This window comes from Borostomias antarcticus (genome assembly GCF_949987555.1).
Source record: "Borostomias antarcticus genome assembly, chromosome: 6".
In the NCBI taxonomy this organism is placed as follows: Eukaryota; Metazoa; Chordata; class Actinopteri; order Stomiiformes; family Stomiidae; genus Borostomias; species Borostomias antarcticus.
In genome coordinates this window covers 24,547,690-24,574,940 of record NC_140239.1, presented here as the reverse complement: position 1 = coordinate 24,574,940, position 27,251 = coordinate 24,547,690, and the positions used below count along the sequence as shown (strand labels likewise).

At 52.2% G+C, this 27,251-nt stretch overlaps 1 protein-coding gene across 1 annotated transcript in view; it reads left to right on the top strand.

Annotated features, from left to right (window-relative positions):
- The window catches only part of bach2b (BTB and CNC homology 1, basic leucine zipper transcription factor 2b), a 67,197-nt gene extending 40,296 nt beyond the window's left edge, over positions 1 to 26,901 (top strand). The window contains exons 2-5 of the mRNA XM_084439563.1: positions 8,753 to 9,007; positions 16,156 to 17,697; positions 23,633 to 23,839; positions 24,778 to 26,901. Of these exons, the coding sequence (XP_084295689.1) occupies positions 8,765 to 9,007; positions 16,156 to 17,697; positions 23,633 to 23,839; positions 24,778 to 25,293 (2,508 nt within the window). The 5' untranslated portion in view covers positions 8,753 to 8,764 and the 3' untranslated portion in view covers positions 25,294 to 26,901. The remainder of the gene's footprint in view (positions 1 to 8,752; positions 9,008 to 16,155; positions 17,698 to 23,632; positions 23,840 to 24,777) is intronic.
- Positions 26,902 to 27,251: the final 350 nt, after the last annotated feature.

The following is a 27,251-nucleotide window of genomic DNA, read 5'->3' as shown; positions in this document are numbered from 1 at the left end:
CACCATTAATAATGCAGCAGATTATCCCGTCCCTGAAGCTGTCTTCCCAGCAGCCCCCTGGCCTGCCAATCACAGGCTTAATTAGCAGAATGGAGCCGAGGCGCCGAGCGCCAATCCACCAGTGCTCTGGCGCTGAAATTCCTGGCGGTAACCAGATTCGACTGACACATAACCCTCCGCCCCCACCACACCACACCCCACACACACACACACACACATCCCTCCTAGCAGTTTCAGGCCAAGGTTTGAAGTGTTTTGCTGACATCAGACCTCAGTGTGGTTAATGTCAGCAAGGTGTTGTGGTCGAACAGTGAAATTCAGTTGAGGCGTTTCCATGCTGGCTGAACTATTGATGATCACACAGAGACAGAGATTCAACAAAGATTGGGGCTCAACAAAGAGGCAAAGGAGATGAGAGAAGAATTTGCTTGAGGTGAAGATTAGAGCTGCTCAGTAATTACTCTGTCATTGTTACCAATGCTAACACACTCCTGAGGGAACAGACACACAAACACGTGTCACCAGTCAAGTTTTTAATTAGGTATTTCAAGAAAATGTTGAGTAATCATATAACGGTAAATTACATTTTAAACAAATTAAAAAATATATATATAGGCAGCACGTTATATATATAACGTGCCTATATTTTTTCTTATATCCATGAGTGTCTATTGATTTGACAGTGTTATTTACATTTTAGATACAGCAGGCATACTGTAGGCCCCAGGTCTATAGAAAACCCAGTGTTTCTGTCATGTGCTGTCTTACCATATAAGACAGCTATATGACTCACCCTTCTTTCTGACCTACAATGTGGGAAGCCATGATTCATGTAGGCTGCATTTAAGCAGGCAGGGACCAAAATACACGTCACACACACTCATGCGTACAGTATACTCATGCGTATGCAACTACTTCACACACACATACACACACTCTGATGCGCGCACATGTTCGGTAACACATTGTGAGACATCGAGTTAGCGGTGCGAGAACTGGATTAACAGGATGACTCTGTCTGGTCCATAGTCCCTCTGAGGTAAAAGTAACGGCACATATCGTTTGGTTTATAGTTCAGTTCAGTCTAGGTATAAGCAGTCGAGCTGTTAACCTGAATTTCTCTCAGGATGTGGTGTGGCTGAAGACTTGCTGTGTTCTTGTTTTTGTGAAGCCACGCGATTTTGTCCTCAAAGCGTTTGTTGTAAAGTTGTGAACAATTAATGCTTGGCAAAGCATGAATTTGCTCAAAATGTCTTAAAAGTTACTCAGAATGCCTGCTTGGAAATGACGGCACACTAGATGTTAGATTCACAGCTACCAGCCTGTGCTGTTAAAGCCTGACTGCTTTCTGTTGTTAGTGATGTGTTAACTGATGTGTTAACATTGTAGATTTTAATCCCGTCGTCTTTGATAGAATTTTTCACTAATTATTTCTCTAAGAGGGTAAATCCCTGCAGTGTCTTTTAGTATTGATTCGCATGGTTAAGGTTATGGCCCACACGGATGAAGAGATGAACTACCTCTGGTGTTAATTAGAGGGCTGAGGAGTGTCCAGGTTCTTCTGAGCTCCTACAGATGTGCAGATGAGATCTCCTCCCTCTCTTACACTCTCTGCTACCAGACAGACAGTCTCATTCATCACTGTCAGCCAGGCTGGAGCACCATGGTCTGGTCTGCAGAGCTGTAAAGAGGCCCCTGGGGACTCATCCCCGGACTCGACACCGGAACACCTGGCCATGCCTGGTCCGAGCGTCAGCGAAGGCCACCACACCTGTAAGCAGGGTTTGTAAAGTCGGTTTTTAGAACCAAAATTGTATTATTTCATGACTGCCAATTTGGAACGTGGAAAGTTCTGCTGTTTTCAAGAGTCGACCTGTCAGATCTTTACGGAAAGAATGAGTAGAGGCAAACTTTCTAAAACTAGAGTCTCGACGTGGCTAGTGTACTACTGTATGTCAACCCGGCTTAAGACCTACCTGCGTTAGGGTCTAACTATTGAACAGCTGGAGTATCTCTCCTCTCTTATCTACTCACGTTGTTAATTATGAACAAAACCTTAATCGTCAGCCAATAAAATCCTAAACATGAATATTTATGCTCCCAGGCAGCCCACCGGTGGAAAATTGATATGCTGTTTTTGCTTGAGTCCAAGGATCGAAGTGTGGAGGAGAGAGTATTGATTTCTGTTCAGGCGAAAGGCTGTGGATCCATTTGTAGATTGAGCTAGGCTTAATGATTCCAGACGTAGCCTGACTTGACTCTGTCTTCAGCGCTAGTCTTACTTTGAACCTTCAGACCCCCCCCCACCGTCCTGAATGCCCACTTTCTCTGCTGCTCGCAATGTCGGCCGTATCCGTGCCCACTCAATAGGGGCTGGAGGGAACATTTCAGGCATTCACGCTTCGCACTCTCCTCTCCGTTTATTCGATACACATTTGAATTTAAGATGAACCGTCGTTAACGAGGACTCGGATACAGCCTCGGCCACCACGAGCTCCTGAATGTAAAGAACCTGTGAAATGCCAATTTGTACCAATTCACTTTCAGAAGCAGCATGGGGATAACAGGGTGAGGTGTTTTCTGTGGAATAACATTTTCATCACTGGTGGCGTGAGCTCTGTAAAGGTCAGCAGAGATGCGTGTCTGACGTCCGTGTCTCGCATACATGATCTCTGGAATCAATATGAGCACCTGGTTGACCTCCTGACATCCAGATAGTCTGGCCTTATCTCCAGTCTGAGTGCAACGGACCTCTCTGGCCTCTGATGTCACTGACCTGTCTGCGGTCGCAGACTCAGCTGGAAAACCCCACTCGGAATCCAGCCTTCCTTTCTCTTAAACGACATGTCCTCTCCCTATGAAGGTATATTTGGTGCAAAACAGCTGAGCACCTGTAACAGTGAATTTGTACTTGTAGAAAATAGCTACACATGTGTAACAGTAAATTCGTAGTTGTAGAAAAAAGCCACACATGTGTAACAGTAAATTTGTAGTTGTAGAAAATAGCCACACATGTGTAGCAGTAAATTTGTAGTTGTAGAAAATAGTTGTAGAAAATAGAACTTGCAATTTGTGACTCGTAGCAGCAGATTCAAGCGGTTGTAGTTAATGACTTGTATTTATGAGAAAATATTCTACAGGTGTGCAACTTTCCCTCTGTGACTATGAATTTACTGTTACACATGTGTGGCTATTTTCTACAACTACAAATTTACTGTTACACATGTGTGGCTATTTTCTACAACTACGAATGTACTGCTACACATGTGTGGCTATTTTCTACACGTGTGGCTATTTTCTACAAGTACAAATTTACAGTTACTCATGTGTGGCTATTTTCTACAAGTACAAATTTACAGTTACTCATGTGTGGCTATTTTCTACAAGTACAAATTTACAGTTACTCATGTGTGGCTATTTTCTACAAGTACAAATTCACTGTTACAGGTGCTCAGCTATTTTGCACCAAATATACCTTCATATCTCCCCCTCCTTCTCTCTCTCTGTCTCTCTCTCTCTCTCTCTCTCTCTCTCTCTCTCTCTCTCTCTCAGTGAAGATCCTTTCTGTTGACAGGCAGTATCAGACATGGATAGAGATCAATGTGTGATATGTTTGTTTATGTCTGTGTGTGTGCGTGTGTGCGTGCGTGCGTGCGTGTGCCTACATAATGGCCAGAAAGACATCTTAAGGTCAGATGGAGGCCGTAGTGGGGAGTCCATTGTCATTAAGAATCTCTATTTGCCGTCTGATACTATAGTGATCCCCTTTTCTCCCAGATCCTCTATATTCTATAATGAGGCAGTATCAACTCTCTGATCATTGCTGCATTCTGTGAGATCGGCCGTCATGGGAGTGATTATCACAGTTATTGCTGAATATTAATGAGGCCGATGTGTGAAGTCAACGCATCACTGTTCTCTTGCTAGATCCTGCCACCACCTTAAGGGCTTAGGAGTCTGCACCCAAGAATGATTCCCTTTCATTAATCTACACAATTAACTTACCTAAAGCCCCAGACCAAATCCGTTTAACAGGCTGAAGCAATAATTACCCTTGATGGCCGAGAAAACACGTAGCAATGGGACCTACCATGCCAACATAATTTCAATATAAGATGTAATAGATTTAATATAAGCAATTATAATTACCCACAACCCCCTGCAGGGGGGATGAAGAATGCTATCGTTCCCCGTGGGAGATAAATAATACAGACTAGTAGTATCAAAGGACAGAGCAGTATCTGAGATCATTGAAATTAGGAAAATGCCACTTTAGGTATAATGACAATGGCCATCATGGCTGACCTTGAACTTGCCTGGTAGTGTTTCACTTGTTCACTCAAGATAAAGGATGACAAGGTGCCAGACAACATTTTGCGAACTAAAGAGGTGAAATCTCTTGAAACATCTGCATATTTCATTTCTCTTGGAACATACAGTATCAGTAGGTAGACTTTCCTACCAGTCATTGTTTGTAACAGTAGAGGTTTCGCCGCTTTGACATTTGCCTCCACAACACTGAGCACATTTGTAACTTGGGCTTAATTTGGTAATTGCAATTAAACCCATGCTCATCCCTGGAGTAATTGCAGACATCTGGTGGTACTCCTCCCCTCCCGGTTGGTACAATGTAACACAGTGTTCCTGCGTCTCTGCTCCAGTCTTAGCTCTGCAGCACTTCAGAACGGGCGTTCTACTGGCCCCCACCAAGGAGCCGTTTTGTGAATGAACAAAACGTTTCCAGGGGTAGAACCTCTTCCACGTTTGAGACACTCTTTGTTGTCCTTGATTGCCCATAGTCTGCGGTGTGTCTTCTGTGTCTGCAGCGCTGGTACGCACACGCGCCTCCAACAACGACAACACAACCGTCAGTCAGTCGGCTACGCGAGGACAGTCTCATGATGAAACATGTCAAGCTCCATCTGCACAGTGCCATATTATATGTGTGGTATTAATGCCCGTGGATTGGAAATAATGTGAATTCCGCATTAAACGGGTTTAAGGAGAGCCCCTTGTTATGTGCACTGGCGCTGTCTCTGAATGGGAATTCTTACCCGTGAGTCAGTGGAACAAGAGCATTTGTCATAGAGTCCTATGATTAATGCCTAGTGGAGCTTGAATGTAATGAGCCATTGAGTCTGATTCTCTGTCAGAGCGGCTGAAGGAAATGTTTTACTGCACGCTAGACTGGCATTTCTAGCCAATGAAAAGAGCCCAGTGAGGCCCATCTTTTAGAGGAAACGCCTGTGAAGATTGTGTACTGGTTACAGGGCTCTAGGACAACCGTCATGGAGTCGTCATCAGCTATGCTTACTGAAAATGCAAGTAGGCTTATGGTTTTTGCCTTCATTTTAATGGTGGATGAATGACAACTGGATTCTCAGCCCCAGACTCTCATTCCTTGCTGGCTAGGATACGGCTCATACACATACTATATACATACACATATACATATATATATATATATATATATATATATATATATACACACACACACACACACATACTGTACACATGCTGTATACACATATACGTACATATATATGATGTGCCGTATCCTAGCAAGCGCCATATATATTTATATATAGGGTGGAAATGGCTGGAGAAGCATGTCTATCGCGGAGTGCGTTGTCATGGCATCCTGCTTCTGACATGAGTCACGTGACCTCTCCTGTCTTGAGTGCGGCGCTCGTGGCTTTGTTCTGCGGCAAGAGACCCGCCAAACCCGCCCCCGCTACCCTCGCCATCTTCTCCCTCCGCCCTGTAGGGCCTCGCACATCGCTCCTCCCAGGAGACGGGGAGGAGGGATGGAGGAGGACACACTTCGCAGAGCCCATCATGACGCTGTCACTCCCCCTCTCTCCCCCGAGCCAGAAGACATTGCATAGTGCAGGCGGAGGTGACAGGAAGCGACAATGGCTTAGTCCTCTATGGAAGGTGTTTTTTTTTTTTTCTCTCAGCACCGCAGAGGGCTTCAGGGACAGATGGGAGTTACTATGTGTGTGTGTGTGTGTGTGTGTGTGTTGGGGGGGGGGGGGTCCTGTGTTTGTTAAGGCCTGTAACGGCTGGTGATTGCGCACCTGGGTCGATGCAGATGTGACCTTTTGGCAGGTGCGCTGTAGTGACCGCGTGAGATTGAGCAGTCAGTTGAAAGGCCTTCGCAAGCGAGGAAAATCCTTTGTAGTCCCCATGAGATGCCGCCAACGCTCTGCATTCAAAAGCCCAAGGCCGTGGCAGGCCGCAGTCAAGGCGGCGTCCATGAAGGGTGAAAGTATTGACAGTGTGAAGTGTGTATGGGTGTGCGTTGCCCGCCAGCAGCTCCTTTCTCAATAAAGACAATACCGACGGGCTCTGCTATGGATCAATGACAGTTTACGTGTGGGCTAAGCAGAGTATAACCCATTAGCCTGCTACCTTAGCGGGTGTGGTGGGTGCAGCATGGAACGCAGCGCTAACTCATCGCAAACCATATCAGTCTTAATCAGCGTCCCTCGGATCAGCAGCCCCGAACGAGCTGCTAAGCCCCTGAGTCAGCGCCGTCGACGGGTGTCAGAAACCCGTCACCACACACTGCTCTTTTCATCCGAGCACGAATACCGGTCACAGAGCTGGCTAGCTGCGGCGGGTTAGCGCAAAAAAAAAAACAGCAGACGGGGAAAAATGCCCTTGGAAGAAAAAACAGCAACAAACACAAAAAAACAAGTCAAGAGAGCATTGCGTCCCTCAGCAGTTCTAATCAGAAAGCAACCATAACCCCTATTTTGTGGTGCGCGTGTGTGTTGGTGTGTATCATCCCTGCATATCCTTCCCCCACTGGCAAACGGGCGTCCTGAAATCCAAGCAGGGCAAGATGCACATTCCAGGGTTGAAATAGCATGTTTGGATTGTCATGAACCTTGCAACCACATCTGGAAACATTATTCTTGGAAGACAGGTCATTATCTACCCGAGCCAACTGCAGAAAAAAAATGTTTTTGTGGAAATAAAAAGAAGAACTGAACGATAATTGGGACTGGCCACTCAGACAACCACTGCAAAATGTCTGGACAGACAGAGTGGTTCCAAATCTACCCCCGCACTGGCCCTGTCTGGCCAGAGCTAGGTTTGGAGGCCAGTCTCAGCGATGATGGCTGGTACATAAAGAGTGGTTAGGTCTCCTCAAAATTTGATTTGTTTTTCAAAGCTGGAGATTGCAAGCATACAGAAGTCTCTTCGTTTGATGAAATCATGTCAGGCTTCAAGACCTGTTAGGTCATTAAGTGGAGGAGATGATCGCAAGATATCTCACATCCTTGACAGGACAGACGGGTCCAACATCAAGCCAATAGAACTTTCCCGTTAGCCTATACTTTCCATCGATCACAAAACGTCACTTTGTTCCCCATCCACTTCCAGTTGGGTTCTAGGACTTTTAGATTTTTCAGTGGCGGGGACGCTACCATTTGCGCAGGGGGGGGGGACAGGGTCTCCATTTTCACGCCAGCCGTAGTAGCGAGTGAGGCAGTGCGTTGGAGCTGTATGAGGATACAGGATATAGTCGCAGACTTGGAGCCAAGGCTCCCAAAGTGGCACCGTTTCAGAAAGTCATTGAAGGCACGCCGCGGTCACGAGGGAGCGCATTTAATGTGACTGATCACCGTATTTACAAAGTGTTCTGTGTTGAGAGGGAGTGTGGAGCAAGGAGGAAGTAAGCCAGCCCAGGAGGCAGGAGGGTGTAACGTGTGTATGGAGTCATCGAGGGAAGACAACTGCCTGTCTGTCACCACAGAAGGAACAGAGAGACAGAAAGGAAAGTTTCATGGAAACATACAGCCCATTCCCAGTGCAGGGCTCCTGGGGGTGTGTGTGCGTGTGCGTGTGCGTGCGTGCGTGCGTGTGTGTGTGTTTTTGAGATAACTTTGCAATCATACAGCTCAGATGTGAAAACTCATAATGGGAAGGAGCACAGATTGGCAGGAACTCCATGCTACTGCTAGTTTCTCTTTGATATTTATGAGGCTCTTCTCTACGTCTTTTACTTAAGTCTCTTATCCTGTACGGACCGTAAATGTGTGAGAGCAGTGATAAAGGTACTCCTTCACAGAAAACCAGTTTCAATTATCCTCGCCCATGCTGTTTAAATGCATTTGAATATTCTGAAATTATACATTTTGTCGCTTGAGTAAATGACTACAGTATGCACGTGGGTGTGGAAGAACCAAAGCCAAATCTCTTTAACGATTAAAACCTGTATACACCAGCTTGGTTTGTACGAGAGCGCCTGAGTACCATTCTTAGATTTCAAACACCTGTGGACCTTCTCCTCAGTAGAGGAAGAATAGCAAAAACCCTTCAGATCAAACCCACGGGAGACTGTTTGATTATACTTATAAAGTTTGAAATAACCTGTGTCTGGAGAATGTGGTTAAAATGTGTGTGTGTGTGTGTGTGCGCGCTTGTGCGTGCATGTGTGCGTGTTTGCGTCCGTAAAAGAGGATATGAACAAGTATGAATGTGGAAGGTCCTTACAGACGGTGTCACACTGTGTGTGTGTGTGTGTGTGTGTGTGTGTGTGTGTGTAATGTGTGTGTGTACATAGGGGCAAGAGCGTGGAGCAGGAGGAGGCTGTCATGGTGTATGTGTTGAATCATGGGGCTGTGTTGGGGCCGGGGCAGGGCTGATGTCAGCCGTGCGGTATGCGCTGGCCGGCTGCCCCATTGGGCCCTCCGCTGTAAGCTGACCCCCCCCCCCTCTGTTGTGCTTCTATTTCCAGGGCGTGAGCGGAATGTCCGTGGATGAGAAGCCTGAAGCCCCCATGTACGTGTATGAGTCGACGGTGCATTGTACCAATATCCTCCTGTGCCTGAACGACCAGCGGAAGCAGGATATCCTGTGCGATGTGACCGTCCTGGTGGAGGGCAAGGAGTTCCGCGGGCACCGGGCCGTCCTGGCGGCCTGCAGCGAGTACTTCCTGCAGGCGCTGGTGCGACAGGCGGAGAATGGGCTGGTGGTCAGCCTGCCCGAGGAGGTACGTCACCGGTCCGCGCACGCACGCTCGAACGACGTCGGCATCCGGTTCCCGCCGTGGTTTCGGCGTCAGGTTCTATCCGACGAACGGATAGAGTCGACAGCAGTTTGGTTTTGGTTTCGCCGGTGTCGTCTGAGAGCTGAGGGGTGGCTTGGGGGGGCTGGGCAAGGGAAGTGTTGAACAGCGACAGGGTGATGATGCAGACCCGCGCCTGCCAATTAGCACCTCTCGCCTCGACACTCAGTAAGCAGGTAGCACTTTGCTCTGTGAATGGCGCCTCCTCCTTCTCTCTACACCCCCCCCCCCTCCAAAGCCCCCGTCACCGCCCCCACCGCACATGATGAAAGCTCTCCACTGACGTATTGATGTCTCACACACACACACACACACAAACACACACATGTGCCAGCAAAACTGGGGCGCACACCACATGTGCCGGGTAGCTGCGCTTCCTAGCACAGGCTAGGCACGCATTAATAACGCAACGCCTGTCAGAAGACTTTGTCACCACGCTCACTAGAAAAGCAGTCATCATCATCCCACCATCGCCTTGGAGATCTCACTGAGAGATCAATCGGTTTCTGCCTTATGTAAAGGGAAGATAATAGTCTTTTTTTCCTCCATAACTCTGAGAAGTCCTCAAGGGAGCGGCTTCCCAGCCCTCAAAGCAGAATCCCGTTTGTTCACTGTTTCTGCACGTGAATAATGCATGAGCTGCTGTGTTTCAGGTGTGAGAGTAAGTGTGGAAGATCTGCATCTGACAGAAGCGCGTTTTCTGTAACGCGCCATTGAGAGAGTTAGTCTTGTTGGGGTTTCAAGCCAGCTTCCCTTCATCCAATTGCTTTTTAATTTGACAAAATTACAGAAAAGCATCAGTTAATGTACTGTAAATGAACAGACAATTATACAGATAATGAATGACTTACATTTCTGTACCATGAAGAATTTCGGAAGGAAAAGTCTACAGTGTGTTCAGTTATAAACAATTTCTATTACAGTCAGCCTTTGTTATGAGCAATTATGGGATGGCATTTCTCTGTCGGTCCCCCTGCGAGTAGATGATATTTCTCTCACGTAATCCAGACAGGTCACTGTCTTGTAATGGAGAAATGTCATTTCAACAGTCATGTCATGACTCAAGTTTTAGGGTCCCCTGTCGTGCCGGTCTTTACGGTCCCGAGTCTCACAGGCGATGACACATGGCTGTCTCTCCTATAGAGTAGGAGGCTCTGGGGTGGGGAGGGGTGGGGGTGGGGGGGGGGGTGATGAGTAGAGAGCCCCCCCCACCCCAAGCCCTGTACGTCTGCGTCAGCACAACGGGCTTTAGCTGTCTGCCTCCAGCCATCCTCCCAGCACTACTGCCACCTATGTGCAACTGATCTCACTGCAGGCAAGGAGAGAGACAGAGAGAGAGAGTGAGCAGATATAATGTCAAACAAAGACCCTGGTCCCCCTTCGCCTTATCACTCCTCCCAGATGACCTTGCTGTTCCAGCGCTGCGGCGTGCTAGTGACATCATCTGTTTAATGTCATGGCGGGTCTCAGAGACCGGGGGCCTGTTAATCGAGGCTTTGTTGGGAGGATCGGATCATGAGAACCCAACAATTACGCCTTGTCTCCCTTTGCGCAACGTCCCCCTTAACCAGCGAGAGAGGGACGGGGCGGGGGGGGGGGGCACAGACAGCACCGCGGTTTGCGTTGGACGGCGGAGGCTACACTCACATTCGAGCGCTTCTCTAGACCACAGCGCCGGCCAGCAGGAACAAAGGGGGATTCATGCCCTTCGCACGAGCTAAGGAGAGGCGCTTTCAAAGAAAGAGCCCCCCGCCCCCCCCCCTCTCGCCGGAGAGGGGCCGTCACGACTGCGGTGACGGCCCGCGTCGACCAGCTCGCCTGCCCGCGGCTCTCTCACATGATGAAACCGCGTGCAAGTGCAGAGTCTAGTTCAGTCGGCGCTATCAGTCGCGCGGCGCTGACCTACTTGTCCCCGATCGCCGCAGCCCCCCTCCCTCTAACCCCCCTAAACAGATAGGGGCCGTGGAAATATCGCTGGCAGCAATTTCATGCCTGCTACTGAGGGTGGGATTACTATTTGTAGATTGCATTAGGAGTCTAATTCACTGTTTAATTGGGATTTGGATCACCGAGTTACTTAATGGACTGAGTGGATTCAAACGTTCATTCGTACAGTTGCTGGTGCGCCCCGCACTTGTTTGTGCATTCCTATCTGACCTCGGCTTGGGAAAGCGCTCGGCTAGCCTGAATAGACTCACAGACTGGTGTGTGATTGATTCCAGACCGGCGGAGGGGAGGAGGAGGAGGAGGCGCAGGGCTCTGGTCTGCCCCGTGCAAACAGGAGAGGCCAGGCAGTGATTCAGCAGAGGGCAGCTTCACACACAGACCTCAAACCACCTCCTGTTTGTCAGCTCTTCCCTCGGTCTTCGCCGGGACCGCCGCACATTTTTCCTCCCCACAGAAGGAAAGGGGGAACGAAAAAAAAAAACACACACAAAAAAAAAAGCACATAGCATTTTGCAGTCATTTGAGCGGAACAACAAGGTTTGAGGGCCCGTTGCCATGAGAGAAAGAGCTATTCTGGGCAGGACAGGGCAGGTAAGGGGCTCAGAGAGCCTCAGGGGCTGATGCACAGATAGCTGACGAGGTCGGGACCCGAGGACGGAAGGCCAATCTGGTGGGGGCCAGGGGCCGAGGGGAAGCGGTAGCAGGCCGACACAAACAGCGAGCCCAACCAGAAGCCTCTCACACATTTACAGCTTATTAGACAGATGGCGGGGGCCAGGAGACCAGCTCTGTACTGCCTCCCCCTGCCAAAGGTGGGGGTGGAGTGGAGCGAGGAGGGGGAGGAGGAGGAGGAGGGGCGAGCAGTTACATCCTGGTGTGTAGGCCAGTGCTTATGCATAGCCCCTTGGTCCTTTCCTACAAGGGTACGTCTCAGCAACCGACAGCTGACAGATAGGACACAGGCCTACCCTGTCTGCCTGTGCGTGAGAGACCGGCTACGTGAAGCACCTCGAATCTCACCGCCAGACGAAGCGCACCCCGCCCGAGAGCACGCAGAGTGACCCCCTGTGTATTTACGGCTCTCCCGTCTATAACTCTCCAGACACAGACAATTAACCACTCGCTGGCTCGCACACTCCTTCAGCGCCCGGGGGTGTCCAATAGGAGAAGACAGGTCATACAGGAGGACGCCATTAAGAGCCCTTTGGCGGAGAGGGAGATGGTATAATGTCCCCGGGAGTGTCGTCATGTTAAAGACACGGGGTCACGTCCTCCCCATTGTCTCGCCACATACGATAAGCCTCACTATGAGCGGATTAGGAAGTACAGTATCTGTTTTAATCCACTGTCAGGGAAGGGTTTACTCACAGACCGGCTCAGCACTCTACCCGCCCGAGTGTCTGATGTTTGTTGCCGCACGAAACGCCTTGTTGCCCCCCTTTCGGTATCGCTGTTATGCGAGATTATGCGCTCATGTTGGCTATGAGAGATCGGCTTCCTGTAATTATCGGGTAAATGGCTTCAGGTCGACTTTGAAGCTTTGTTGTTCTGCGTCAGTTCATTGTCCGCCGTGTCTCCGCCCACCCCCTCCACCCCCCCGTCCTGCGTAGTCGAGCGGCGGATGCGGGGGATCGGTAGCGTACCCGTTTTTCCCATCTGTGTTGTTCGTGACTCAGACTCCACTTAGTTCGCCCGGGAAGCTAGAGGTTACCGTCGGGTTACTCAGCAAATTTGAGATTTAAAAGCAGCGTGGGCTGCAGCCATCTCCTCCATTGGAGATTTCGTTTGGTGCGGGCTCCTCATTAGGATGCATGACATGCAGGAATTCGCCAGAGCACATTTGCATAAATTAGCAGTCCTCCACTACAGAGAGGCCGATGTAAGAGCTCCGAGCTCCGCCAGAGAGAGAGAGAGAGTACAGAGGGCGACTATTCCCGACTGTTTATGAAATGATATCTGGCAGGTTTCCCAAAAATGGCATGTGATTCATCCGGGTCTGTGTTCTACTGTGCCTGTCACTTCCTGCTCTGTAACAGAACCGCCTCGCTAGACGCTAGCAGTGCATGGCTAGACCGGGCCCAGAAGTCCACATTAGCATAAAATGGCCCAGATCTGTCACTTTGATGAATTTACCCCTTTGTCTTAACTCAAACAATAAGTGCTACTAACGGCTGGAGCGCTTCATACGTCACAGTCTACCTGCTAATGACCAGGAAACAGCCGTTATATCCGCTGTCTCTTCTCCCACCTCTTTCATTTTATGTCCCTTTCATCCTCCCAATCTTGCGACCATCTCTCTTTCTCCCTTTTTTCTCCCTCCGTTCCTCCCTCCTTCCTTCCTTCCTTCTATCTGCCCTTCTCTCTCTCTCTCTCTCGCTCTCTCTCTCTCTCTCACATTCTTCATTAGGCTGCTGTGCCGGTCGAAACACCAGAGCAATCACATATGGCGCAGGGGCACACGTAAAGATGCGCTCCCCACAGGCAGCAGCTGCTGATACAGGCTGAAAATAGACCCGGGGCGCGGCCTGCGCCTCTCCCCCCCCCCCCCCCACCCCAGCGGGCTCGTCTGCTCGCCGGCAGGCCTGGAAACGGCGCGGCCAACGACCGCACGGCCTCTACTCGAGCCTCTTAAAGAGTCCGCCCTGCCCTACCTGCGTGTGTGAGGAGGGTGAGAGTGTGTGTGCAGAGAGGGGCTGTGCTGCTCACCAGTATTACATTACATTACATTACAGTCATTTAGCTGACGCTTTTATCCAATACTACTACTTGCCAGAACTCACAAGTGCATCTTCTTTCTAAAACAAGTGACCAAGAGCATAATCTAGTGCTGAAGGCAAAGTGCAAGAATAGCAATCTAAAGTACAGTGCAATACAATACAATACAATACAATAAGTGCTTAGGGGCGGACACAACGTCCAGTTGAAGCCTTTCCCCTCCCCCAGCCCGCCACACACACACACTCACCCACCCACTCAGCGCACAGCACACCCCACCACCACCCCCACCCCCCCGCCCAGAGATGGAGTCAGCAGCTTCCTCTCAACTATGACGGATGGGCACTGAGCTGTTGCGATGTCCTGGTGAGCAGCCTCGCAGGGGGGCCGGCGGACCGGCTGGCTGACCGGCCGGATGGACGGCTGACCGGTCAGCTCGCTGCAGGCAGGGTCCTTCAGGACAGAGACAGGCTGTGCGGCCTCAGCCCTGTGTACTTGGCTTGTGGGGACAGAGGGAGTCTGGAAAGGCATCACTGGAGTCTCTGTCCTCATGGCAGATCATGGGAAATATCCAAATAGAGGCTGAATATCTGTGTTTGTTTGCAAACAGATGTGTACTTAGCATAACGAACATCTGTTTCGGTGGTGGATGAATTCCTATTTCAGATAACAATAAACAGTGAACATATGCCTCCCATGTGCCTCTGCTTTTATTAACCAGAGTATTAATGTAAAATGTTTAAAAGCCTTTGAGGCACGTTGTCTTTAGTTCTGATAAACGGAATGCCCATGTTGCACAGTGGATGTTTATCAAAGGGTAGGGAATATTTGCAGACATATGTAGTGTGCTGGCTGCTTGTGGCGCATGTGCTTGTGCTTTTGAAACGGTGATATAATCTGTCCACTATAATCAAAACCTATCCTTATGATTTGATTCATTCCGCAGAGGCTGAATCAGATGACCTCAAGCCTGTTTTTCCCTGCCTGTTTGCTTTCCTCGTACACACGGGCCTGCTTGTTTTTCCCAAACGGAAAAATCCACAAAGCAAATTCTGTGGTTTTGGGAACTTGATTTCTGAGGAGGGAAAATCCTGTTTTACTAGCAGGGAGTCTGGCATGGAGCTGCCGCTGTATGGCTCACAGAGAGAGACAGGGAGGGAGAGAGAGATGGAGGGAGAGAGAGAGTGATGGGGGGTGGAGGAAGAGAGATGGGAGAGAGGGAGAGAGATGAGGGAGGGAGAGAGGGAGAGGGATGGTAGGAGAGGGAGAGAGAATGAGAGAGAGAGAGATGGGAGGAGAGAGAATGAGAGAGAGAGAGAGATGGGGGAGGGAGAGCTAGGGAGAGGGAATATCCTACCATTCCACCTAGAGGTAATTCATCTTGCGTTATTCCCCGCAACAATAGAGCGAAACAATCAGTAAACAGGTCGTTAAAATCTCGCCTCCCTCGACGCGTGGCCTGTTAGCCCTCGTAGGGACGGCTTCACATCACTCAGGCTCTGAAAAGGTGCTTTGTCGAACACACAACGGCGTCCCGGATTCAAAGTGAAGTCGTCGTAATTGCGTTGGCGCACGGCGCACCTCGCCTATGCGCACGGCTTGATCACACCCCCGCAGCCTGACAGGGGCGCTTTTGTCGGCAGAGAATGAGCCGGGCTGCAGCGGCGCGATCGGGCGGCGATTAGGGCGGCGCGCGCTGATTAGGGCCGCGTGCGCATCCGAGAACACGCTGTGCGCACGGGGCCGAACACTGATCTCTAAGCCGCAGACAGGCGTAGTAAACAGTAAATAGTAAACAGTTCCTCTGCGTGTGTCTCTGCTCCACAACAACAGCAATGGGGGGGAGGGGGAGGGCGTCCGGGCTTGTGCCGGCTCGGGGGTTTATGTCATTATCTAGCATTACAGTAAGTCTAAATGGAGGGCTCCCCCCCCCCCCACCCGCTCCACATGGCGATGAGGATCAGCCGCCCGTCTGACCGCTTCACCCCGGCCCGGTGACGCGGAGGGAGTGACGCAGCAGCGGCGTCCGCGCGGGGCGTGTTCCTGTACACGACACGACCAGACACATGTCCGTTGACACAGTATGGGGGAGGGGGGCGGGGTCTCGGTGGGGGTGGAGCGAGAGGCTGACAGTAGGGCAGGCCATGGTGAGCCGGGGGAATGTCACATGGGCTATTGGGAGGGGGGCAGGGGGGGGGGGGGCACAGAACCAGCGCCCGGCCAGCCCAGCACCGGTTTTATTTACCCCCGCATATAGAATGTTCGGTGCTGACCCGATGAAAGATTAACTGGTACTTTACTGGTGTTTGTCTTTGGCCATTGGAGCTGTCGGGTCGTCTCACCACACTCCAAGGGCTCTGGACAATGGCAGTGCTGATGGTAATGCTGGCAATTTCCCTGTTTGTCCGCAGGTCACTGCCAGGGGATTCGCCCCATTGTTGCAGTTCGCCTACACCGCTAAGCTGCTGCTCAGCAGAGACAACATCCAGGAGGTCATCCACTGTGCCCAGTTCCTGCGCATGCACAACCTGGAGGACTCCTGCTTTCGCTTCCTAGAGGCCCAGCTGCGCAGCGAGGACGACCCCCGCAGGGCGCCGGCGGGCGGGAACAACTCGGAGGACGAGAGCATGCAGCCGGAGGCCGCCAGGGCCGCCTCCCCCAGGGCGCGGCGGCGCGCGGAAGCCCTGGCCTCGGCCGCGCGGCGCCCCCAGCCGCGGGAGGAGGAGGAGGCGGCGGCGGCGGAGGAGGAGCAGCAGCTGGGCGCGGCCGTGCCCGGCGACTTCTCGGGCGGGCGGCTGGACTTCGACCGGCACGGCGCCTCGGACCTCCCCCGCTGCCCCAAGTACAGGAAGTACCAGTGGGCCTGCAACAAGCACAATAACGACACCTCCTCAAACATCAGTACCTCAGGTTTTCCAAGCACATTAAAGGAGAGCGGCGGGGGCGGGGCGACGCCGCCGGCGGCCCAGATCAAAGTGGAGCCGCGGGCCGAAGAGGAGGCCGTCTCGCCGGGCCGGTCCGGAGACGAGCTGGACGGCCAGGACCGGGACGGCGTGACGGCCATGGAGATGGACGACCCGGCGGCGGCGGGCCAGGCGCAGAGCGGCAGGTCGCCCGCCTGCCTCCGCGCCTTCTTCAAGAAGGGGGCCGAGCCGCCGGCGCCACCGCCACCCGCCACGCCGCAGCCGTTCGCCGGCAGACTGGGCTTCCCCGCGGACAAAGGGGCCTCTCAGGGAGATCACACAAAAGACTTCAGGCCCTCGGCCGGGGAGCCGGGCCCGCCCGCCGCCTCCCCAAGGGACGGCGACGGCTTCCCCGCGGGGCCGCCGTTCAGGTCAGCCTCCTGCGACGGCGTCTGCAAGCAGGAGGCGGAGCTGGACCGCCGCAGCAGCGTCATCTTCTCCTCGGCGGCGGCTGCGGCGGTGGCGTGCGACCGCCTGGGCACCCCGGCGCACTCCTACCCCGGCGGCAACTCCCTGGAGACGGAGCTGTCGGAGCACGCACCCAAGGGCCTGTGGGCGGGCGCCAGCCAGTCCCTCCCCAGCTCCCAGACCTTCTCCCCGGCCCCCGCCGACGCCCCGCTCCTCTGCCGCCCCCGGCCCAACACCAGCTGCCCGGTGCCGATCAAGGTGTGCCCGCGCTCGCCGCCGTCCGAGACGCGCACCCGCACTTCCAGCTCCTGCTCCTCCTACTCGTACGCCGAGGACGGCAGCGGCGGCTCCCCCTGCAGCCTGCCCCAGTTCGAGTTCTCCTCCTCGCCGTGCTCCAACGCGGTGCGCTGCCTCCCCGCCGACCAGCAGGGGGAGCAGGGGGTGGGGGGCGACGCCCTGTTCGGCCAGGGGCGCCCCAAGATCAAGTGCGAGCAGTCATACGGCACCAACTCCAGCGACGAGTCGGGCTCCTTCTCCGAGGGCGACAGCGAGTCCTGCCACGTCCAGGAGCAGGGGCCGGAGGTGAGTGGTCGACGCCCCTTTCTTTTGCACGTCCGTCCGTCCGTCCGCGGCGCCTCGCCTCGGCTAATCGGCTCCTGGTGACCCGGCCCCTCCAGGTCCGTGTTAGCGGTCGCCGGATTAGCGTGTAGCGGAAGCGACGGCGCGTCGCGGAAAAAGGTTTACCGCTGCGCCGCCGAAGGGCACAGATGTGCTTTGATATTATTAATCTGCTTCACGCACTGCTGGATATCGGTGTAATGAGTCTGAATATGAGAGTCCAAATGCGCCCAGAAACAAACGGGAGCGCCCTCTCGAGAGGAGGCGACGGTACGGAGAGTGTGTGTGTGTGTGTGCGTGCGTGCGTGCGTGCGTGCGCGTGCGGAGATCCGTCATCTACAGTCCCATCAATATGCATATTACGCTCATTCTCAGGGTGCTGAGCTGTGACATTTCTGGTGGATTGCCAATTAGCCGCAGCAGTGACGGGCGCGTTGCGAGCGTGGCCAGAGTCCAGGCGCTGGCGGAGGGACGAGCCCATCGGAGGTTCGGAAGCCGTAGACGGGAGAGAGGAAGCGGGCGGCGGAAAGGTCCGGCGCGTCGTGTGGGCGAGGCTGCGCGGGCGGCGCGCTGACAGGGAACCATCGGCCAATCCTTTAATCATCTTTTAATCCACCCGAGCAGACGTCCTCCAGACCGCCGCGGCTGTTTACTCACGGTCGACGAGGACGGAGAACACAGCTCGCTACTGTAAACATCATCAGGATGCAATGAAACTGAAGCGGGGGTACAGTATGGAGGGGGGGGGGGGCTCAGCCGAAATGTATTGCATCAGTAGCACATGCTTTTGTTGTAGGCAGAGTTAATTTTCTTTGTGCCTGGAGGAGAGAGACCTTGAAGAGAGCAGGGAGCCTTGTGTGTGTGTGTGTGTGTGTGTGTGTGTGTGTGTGTGTGTGTGTGTGTGTGTGTGTGTGTGTGTGTGTGTGTGAGAGAGAGAGAGAGAGAGAGAGAGAGCGGGCGAGAGAGAGATAGCAGAGCGAGAGAGGGAGAAACCGGTGCGTTGCCATGGCAATCAGGTTCAAAGAGCAAGTCCCCGTGTCAAGGAGTGACGTGAAGGAATCCGGTCGCCGTGAGGCACAAACAGAGCGGGCGAGATAAACGGGTAATTATTACCTCCCTGTCACGGCAGTCCCCCCCCTCCCCCGTCCATATTTACGGCCCGTTTGAAGGACCGCTGAGCGCCGCCGCCGTAAACAACACGGCCCCAACGGATTTACAGGAGTCGGGCCGTCGGCCAGCGGAGCCGGCCCCCCCAAAAAAACGTCGGGGAGACGTTTCAGTTCCCCCTTATTCGTCACGCCGCGTGACTCAGATGGTCACTCTCCGGGCTGTAGGTCCTGCCCCTTTCACGCATGTCACACAATAACGTCCGCCGTCAAATCTACATTGACCCGCCAGGAGTTATCTGCCTGCCCTCCGGTCACTATGACCCGCCGGTGATGGCCGGCTAATATTTATTGCAAGCGAGCGAGCGCACCCCCCAGCACTCAGGTGCCATTGGCTGTATGACACGACCTAATCGACGAGGGCAAAGCGCCGTACTTACATAATCGCCGTCAACAAACCCTGACCTGAGTCCCGGCCTCAGTCTCATCTGTTAAGAGAAATGCTACCTCATGCTTCCTGGGGGAGGGGAGGAGGAGGAGGAGGGGGGGGGGAGTGTCCCCCAAGTGAATCGTCTGTACAAACAAACAGCACCTCCATGGAGAAGCCTTCACCATTCCCTCTGTGTGTGTGTGTGTGTGTGTGTGTGTGTGTGTGTGTGTGTGTGTGTGTGCGTGTGTGCGTGTTCGTGCGTTTGCCGAGCAAATGCTCTGCCCCCACCGAGGCAGAGTAGTGTTGGTAAAAAATAGCTGTAGCCCAGCGCTGGAAACAATGAATCCAGGCAAGGAAGGAAGTTGTTAAACTGGAGGCTAGTCTGACCGAGGCGACAGTCATCCAAGGTAAAAACCCGAGTCACATGAGGTCTTTGGGCAGCTCCAGCTCTATGGTTATGGGGTGTTGCAGACACATGGTATAAGCAACACTTTCACATGCAGCCTGCCCTACCCCATAGGGGGTCCGGCTCGTTTAACGGCCACGATTTTACACCTTTACTGCGTTGTGCTGCTTCTACGCCGCCCCCCTCACCTCGGAAAGTGGGGGCTGAAGAGTGCCTCCCGACCCCGCCCTCTGTCTACAATGTAGACCAGTGTGTTCAGCACAGAAACAGGTTCTGAGATGTATCTCACAGTCATAAAGGAGAACGTAATGGCTGATACCTTGTTATCACAAGCACCAGGATCTCAATGGAGGATCTCTGAGCACCCGCCCCCTCGCTCTCTCTCTCTCTCTCTCTCTCGCTCTCTCTTTCTCTCCTCGCCTCCCGGCGTAGGTGTCGAGATCAATATGGCGCATACGTCTGGTCACAGAGGTGCAAATATCGACGGCGCGGCGAGTGGGAGTGATTCCTCAGCACATTGTTCTCTCTACATGCGATACGCGTGTGAGATTTCACAGGAAGTATCGAGACACAAATATCAGTTCCTGCCGCTCTCCTACGGTCTGTAGAAACCCTCGCTCTCCACTCCCGGTATGATGCGTCTGTGGTCGAAAGATATCTATTTGGCGCTCGTGAGTCAGCACAGTCACAACAGTTGTGACTGTTTTTTTTTAAAGATATTTTTTAAGGGCATTTCTGCTTTATTAGGATTGGACAGTGTAAGGACAGACAGGAAAGGTGGGAGAGAAAGAGAGAGAGAGAGGGGGGGGAAGAAGAAGCAAAGGTCATGGGCCGGATTCGAACCCATGCCGCTGCGGTAAGGACCAGCCTTTACATGGTACGCGCCCCAATGACCCATTGAGCTACCGGGGAGCCCCTAGCGACTGGCTTACTCACGCGCTCTGACCGGGGTCTGGCCGTACGGGCGTGCCGCGGTGAGCGCCGTCGGAGTAAGGAGGCTCATTCCGAGAGCCGCGATGAGAGCAGGTCAGCGAAGCGGACACGCATTAGGACGCCGCTACGACCTCACGTCGGGGAGTCCAGTAGCGGTCCGCCATTGGTCTCGTCTGCAGAGTGTACGTGCGGCGGTCAGGTTGCTGTGACGACGCCCGGTGGAGATGGAACATGCTGGGATGGCCGCTGAGTTTCGACCGGCTCTGTGCAGCAACCTAGACGAGCGCACGCACACACACATTTACACACCACCATCCCCCAGGACCTTACATCCTGTGGTACTACATTGCACACACACACACACTCTCCATCAGTCCTCAGGGTATTCTGGTAGTAGTGTTTATGCACAGGGAGAAGGCTATAACTAATGAGCTCTTTCATGATGTTATCTTACCCCAAGATCTACAGTATACAGTAGCTACATAGGACATGTGATGTTTTATAATCTCATTACACATCACATTAGATTTATCACAGGGTTCATCACAAAACCAGGAGCATACTAGATTCAGCACAGATATACGTTCTGTTCACAATGATTCATCTCATTTACCATAAAAGGCCTCTTTTATATTCAGAGATAAAGATGTTTAGCTGCAGCACTATACAGTAAGTGTTGGCAGGGAGACAGGTTGCGGGGGCGACCATTTTAGAAAATCGCTTCACCTTTTAAAGGAAATTGCTGAGAGTATTTATTGTTTATCGCCACGGGGCCTGTGTCAATAGCTGGTGCTGGAACAGAGTGGGAGCACAGCTGGGAACAGGAGTCAGTGTTGTTGCGCTTCAGAGTTCAGCGGGAGTCACGGCCCCGCAGGCGGTCCGGCCCCTCAGAACCCGCCGACCCCCCACTGTCATCCGTCAGTCGTCCCTTCGCCCCCCCTCCCCGCCCCCGGGCGGGACCCGGGGCCGGGGCTTCCAGAGGCGGCCAGCTGCCCAGCCTCAACCTCAACACACCGCTCTGGGACTGAGGGGATGCCGGGGGGGGGTAGGGGGTCTGCACCAACCAGGCGGGCGGTGAGTAACAGATGAGCCCTACTTTTCAATCTGGACCCATTTTCAGCATAATGACCCATAGAGAGAGAGCGAGAGAGAAGGTGGAGGAGGGAGGGAGGAGAAGAGGAGGGAGGAGGAGGAGGAGGAGGAAGGGGGGGTGAGAAATGAGAATCCAGAGCAGCATTGGGGTCTGAATTTATGGTTGCCGTGGAAGCGCAGTCTGTCATCCCAGCCTTGTTACTGGACTGGTTCTCCTGGCGGAGCGGCTAAATATAGACGCCCGCCGCCCCCCCTCACCTCCCACTCACCCGCACATGAGCGCCAGATGAAAGAACGGGGGGGGGGGGAACCTCGCAAGGTCGCTGTGGTGAGGTGGCTGCCCCGCCCACTTCCCCCCCGGTCCCCTGGCGTCCTCCCTCTCTTCTCCAGCCAGGCTCAGTCCGGGAGCCCCCCCCACCCTCCCCCCCCTGGGCAGTGCGCCCCAGTCCGTCCGACTGACCACCGGTCGTGGCTTTCAGAAGGGGCTCTGTAATCGAGAGAGCCGTCCTCCCCTCCACGCACGGCGCCGATGGCGGGTTATTCTAGCGCCGGCGGCGAAGGTCCGCTGGGGGCGGGGACGCGAGTCGAGTGGCCTTGAAAGCTCTGGCCGTTATTAATTCATGTGTCTGCATGCAGATGTAGCGCCGTCGACACGAGAACTGGGCTGAGGTTCTGTCTCTCCCGCTCTCTCCCTCTCTCTCTCTCCCTCTCTCTCTCTCTCTCTCTCTCTATCACACTTTCTCCGTCTCTCTCTGGGAGAAATTGATGTCTAGATTCGCTCTTCAGACGAGGGCAATTCCGATTCTATCATGAATAGCTGGCCTTATCCCCTGGAGTGCAGCACTTACCCCAGGTGCTGCCTCGCGCCTGCGCTAGTGGGGGTAGTAGTAGTAGTAGCAGTAGTAGCGGGGCACTGAGAGAGAGCATCCAGTACACTGTCGTCCCGCGGGGCTCCGTCTGCAGTCAACCGAGGGGTCCGGATGCCCCAGTGAGCACCTGGACCCAGCAGGTACACAGGGAGGAGGGGAGCTTTTCCCCTCTCCTCTCCTCTCTCCTCTCCTCCTACTCTCTCCTCTCTCCTCTCCTCTCGCTCCGTTTGACTTTGTTCTCCGCGCGCCCCAGAGAGGCAGCCACAGGGAGAGAGGGGGGAGAGAGAGCAGCAGCGACTCTCATCTTGCCAAGTTCTCTGGCTCTTTGTTAAACCTCCTCTCTGCCATCCAGCCACCCCTCCCCCCCTCCCTCCCCCCCTCCCTCCCCCCCTCCCTCAGGCTACGGCTCCCTGGCATAGGCAACTACCGGTGGGGTATCATCAGCCTGCAATGTGGTTATCAGAAGTGTTGCCAGCACCTGGGGGAACACAAACCACGCTATCTTGGAACGGCAGGAAAACGCTCGGCCCGAATATAGTCAGTAAATGTATGGAAGCACCAAATTGAGAACCGCACCGGTTTTCACCGCAAGGGCTTTACACTACGTGTGTTGTTGGCATTTCAGCGATTCTGTTTTTCTGCAGCACTTGTGGACAGCACAAGGTTGATGTATATTCTGTCGTACTCCCCTTCCCTCACAGAATTGTGTGATATGAATTATCTGACACCAGAACAGATCACAAGTCACTGCTTGTCTCCCTTCAGTCGGTCAACCTGGGTCCTCTCCAGACCGTCAGGGCCAGATGTAAAGACTCAGTTCTGGGATCACCTCTTCCCTTCTGCTTGAGAATGGGTCAAGAGCTACATGTTAAATATTTGAGGTTGAGAGAGATGTGAACTGACTACACTACATGTGTGAGTCACTCTCTCTGGGCCTCAGAAGCTGGTCCTCTATCGCCACCCTGTGGTCAAAATGTGAAGATATTCCACAATTACAAAAACCACACCATTGATAGGAACAGTTTTGGATTGAATGATCATTCATTCTTTGTCTTCTCCGCAGGTAAAGCTCCCTTTCCCCGTAGATCAAATCACAAATCTTCCACGGAACGACTTCCAGATGATGGTCAAAATGCACAAACTCACCTCCGAGCAGCTGGAGTTCATCCACGACGTCCGGCGACGAAGCAAGAACCGCATCGCAGCGCAGCGCTGCCGCAAGAGGAAGCTGGACTGCATCCTCAACCTGGAGTGTGAGATCCGGAAACTGGTGAGTGGGATCGCAGAACGGGACCGCTCCACGCCCTCTGACCTTCACGCGCTCACAGCTCGGCATAAACCGCGCGCTTTCTGAATGTTTCGCCGAGATCAAAGCTCCATTTTGAATAACCACACAGTCACACGTCAGCGGTGTAGTAAACATTACCTTGCAATAGGATAATAGTAATTATATCAACGCCATTGTGTCAGCATTTTCATGCCAGCCTATTGCCCCCTAGCTGCCAAGCTGTCAAACAGCAGCAGTGTGTAGGCTGTTTGGGGGGGAGGGGGGTCAGAGCCCTAGTACAGCATCCCCCCGTAGTGAGCTGTCTCTCCTCCCACCTTCTCGCCCCTGAGTTTCCATGGCAGCACAGCAGGCGGTCTCTCACAAGCAGCCCCCACATTCTTTCCGCGCCGGGAGGCGGTGCTTTGATGTGTTGTGTCAGCCGCACGCATGCAAGCGCTTCGCACTCCCTAGACACAATGGATGGGCCTCCTCTTGTCATCCAACATCCTGAATGTGATATCATGATTATGTCCAGCCTTACATACATGGCTCTTTTTATCCTAATAGTGTAGCTGTGCTCTTCTATTCAAATATAATTGAAAGCAAGCTCTTTGTTACAATAGCATTTGTACATTAGCTTAGGGAGCTTTAGTTTACAAACCCCATCCTTAATGTGTGTGTGTGTGTGTGTGTGTGTGTGTGTGTGTGTGTGTGTGTGTGTGTGTGTGTGTGTGTGTGTGTGTGTGTGTGTGCGCGTGCGCGCGCGCGTATGCACCTGTGTGTATGTGCGCCTGTGTGTGTGCGTGCCTGTGTATGTATGTGTGTGCGTGCCTGTGTGTGTGTGAGTGTGCGTGCCCGTGTGTGTGTGTGCGTGCGTGCCTGTGTGTGTGCCTGTGTGTGTGCGCGTGCCCGTGTGTGTGTGTGTGTGTGTGCGTGCGCAGGTCTGCGAGAAGGAGAAGCTGCTGACTGAGAGGAACCAGCTGAAGGCGTGCATGGGGGAGCTGTGGGAGAACTTCTCCTGCCTGTCCCAGGAGGTGTGCAGGGATGTGCAGCTGAGTCCGGAGCAGGTCCAGTCCCTGCACCACTACTGCCCGGTCCTACGGCCCGCCAACGCCACTGCCAGCGACGACGCCCCCACCACCAACAACAACAACAACGTCGCCCACTCACAACACGGCCCCGCCGCCACCAGCATCGACCTCACCACCCACTCGGGCTCCGCCACGCCCGAGCCCGGCTTCCTGAAGTCGCCCGGCCCCTCAGAGAGCGAGGCGGACTCGGCCATCGGGAACGGGGCGGAGGGGCCAGGCGCCGACGTGGACGGCCAGGTGCCCAGCCCCTTCATGGAGTCAGGGTTCTCGTTGGAACAGTCCAGTCAGACGGTCACGGTAGACTTCTGCCAGGAAATGACTGATAAATGTACAACCGACGAACAGCCGAGAAAGGACTGTACTTAGTAACGGTGGTGTGTTTGTTTGTTTTTTTTAATTTAATTTTCGTTTTACTCTTCTGACGAACCCTCTCTCGGGGTTCCTGAGATGGTCAGCCTCTGCCAGTGTTCTTTGAAAACAAGTTTTGTTGGTATTTATGTGTTTTGTTGTCTTTTTAAAGGTCGACACTACAGTTGTCTTAACAGCAGCAATACTGTTCTCCAGGTATTCTCTTCATACCATGACAGAGTGGGATCCTCTCACCAAACTCTCACAATGGTGCTACACTTGCCCCGGCAGCAACCTCCACAGTGGAAACACTGTTTTCTTTTTGTATTACAGTCTGCTCACGACAGGGATGGGCAGACATCACACCTCAGAGTCGAACCTCAGTGGACCTAACAGCAGCTCTCTCTTTGTCCTCAGTCTCTCTGTATACTTACGGTATCTATCTAACTATCTATCTACCTATCTCTCTCTCTCTCAAAAACATACACACACATACATACTGTACACACAAATGCTCTGCCCCACTCTGTCTCTGTATTTTCTATAGATCTATTTCTACCTCTCTCTTTTTCTCTCTCTCTCTCTCTCTCTCTCTCTCTCTAATCCTTTCACTATCTCTCAGTGGCCCCGGTCACAGCAATTCAAACTCAGGAAAATCTTCTGAATGTTCAACATGATTCATGGAAATAAGAATACAGCTTCTGTACAGGAGAGATTTATGAAGCAGTTAGACTGTACATGTTCATATGCAAAAATGTCTTCTGTGTCACTTGTTTGTGTCTCACGCAGCAGACCTTGTGTACAGACAGTACCTGTACCTAAACATTCCTCCTTTGCCTTGATCAGCACTGAAAAGAAAGAAGAAAGATTCGACAGGTGGTTAAATAGTTAGGCTCCCACAGATCAGCAATACCATTGTATTTGGATGTTGTTGTGGTCATTTCAAGTGCTTGCTTGGCAGAATGATAATGTACATAGAGCAGCGCATGGTGACTGTTGCAGTAATGTTGTACAGGTAGAGGCTTAGACTTTTCTTTTTCTCTGGGGTTATATCAAGCACCTTTTTGCTAAGGGAAAATATTTTTGCTTTGCTGTTTCCTGTCTAAAGGAAAATTCCCCATAAGGGTGGGTGTTCTTCAACTCAGGAAATCAGCTTGATACACACAAACACACACACAAACATGCTCACATAGAAATACAGCCACATGCATGAAAACACACATACACACATATTCACTTTGGAGCCCCTTGCATGAAAATTGGTTGAAAAATGTTCATGATAAGGACATTGTAAAGTACGTAACTGGTGGCTCAAGCCACATCCACTCAAACGTTGACACCTCTTTAAATGTGAAAAGAGTTTTGGCTTGTGTTTTTGAGAAAACCTTTTTTCTTATCAGTATTTAAAGATGCTATGATCGTGAAACTCTCACAGAATCCCTATGAATTTCTCCAGTGTTATATTTTGATGTTGTCATTGAGTGTGGACACCTTCTCAAGCTGAGAGAGAAATATCTCTCATTTTCAGTTAGTGACAAAGAGAAGAAAGGCAAGAAAATGCTTCTATTTGACTACAAGGATGATTTCTCCTAATAGTTAGGCCCTATTCTGGCACTTTCTGTCCAGCACCAGGCACTCAGAACTGGTTAGCACTTCATATAGGGTCTATATCAGAACCCTGGAAAGTCTGGTACTGGAGCACTTAAATTGGCACTTAAACAAAACATTATTGATATGTTTATATTGATATACAGCAAATATCTCTGTGAAGAGCATACTATTAAAAATAGACAGGTCTATTAATAAAAAAGGAAGCTAATGTTATATAATATGAGAGTGTTCACATCTTATATTTGTATTTCTTTAATAATTGAATAAGCTAATCCAGAATTCAGTTGATGTGAAAGCCGTGTATGTGTTGTCCAACTGATTGAGTAACAATCAAATGAAATAGTAATGCCCTTATTGTACATTTG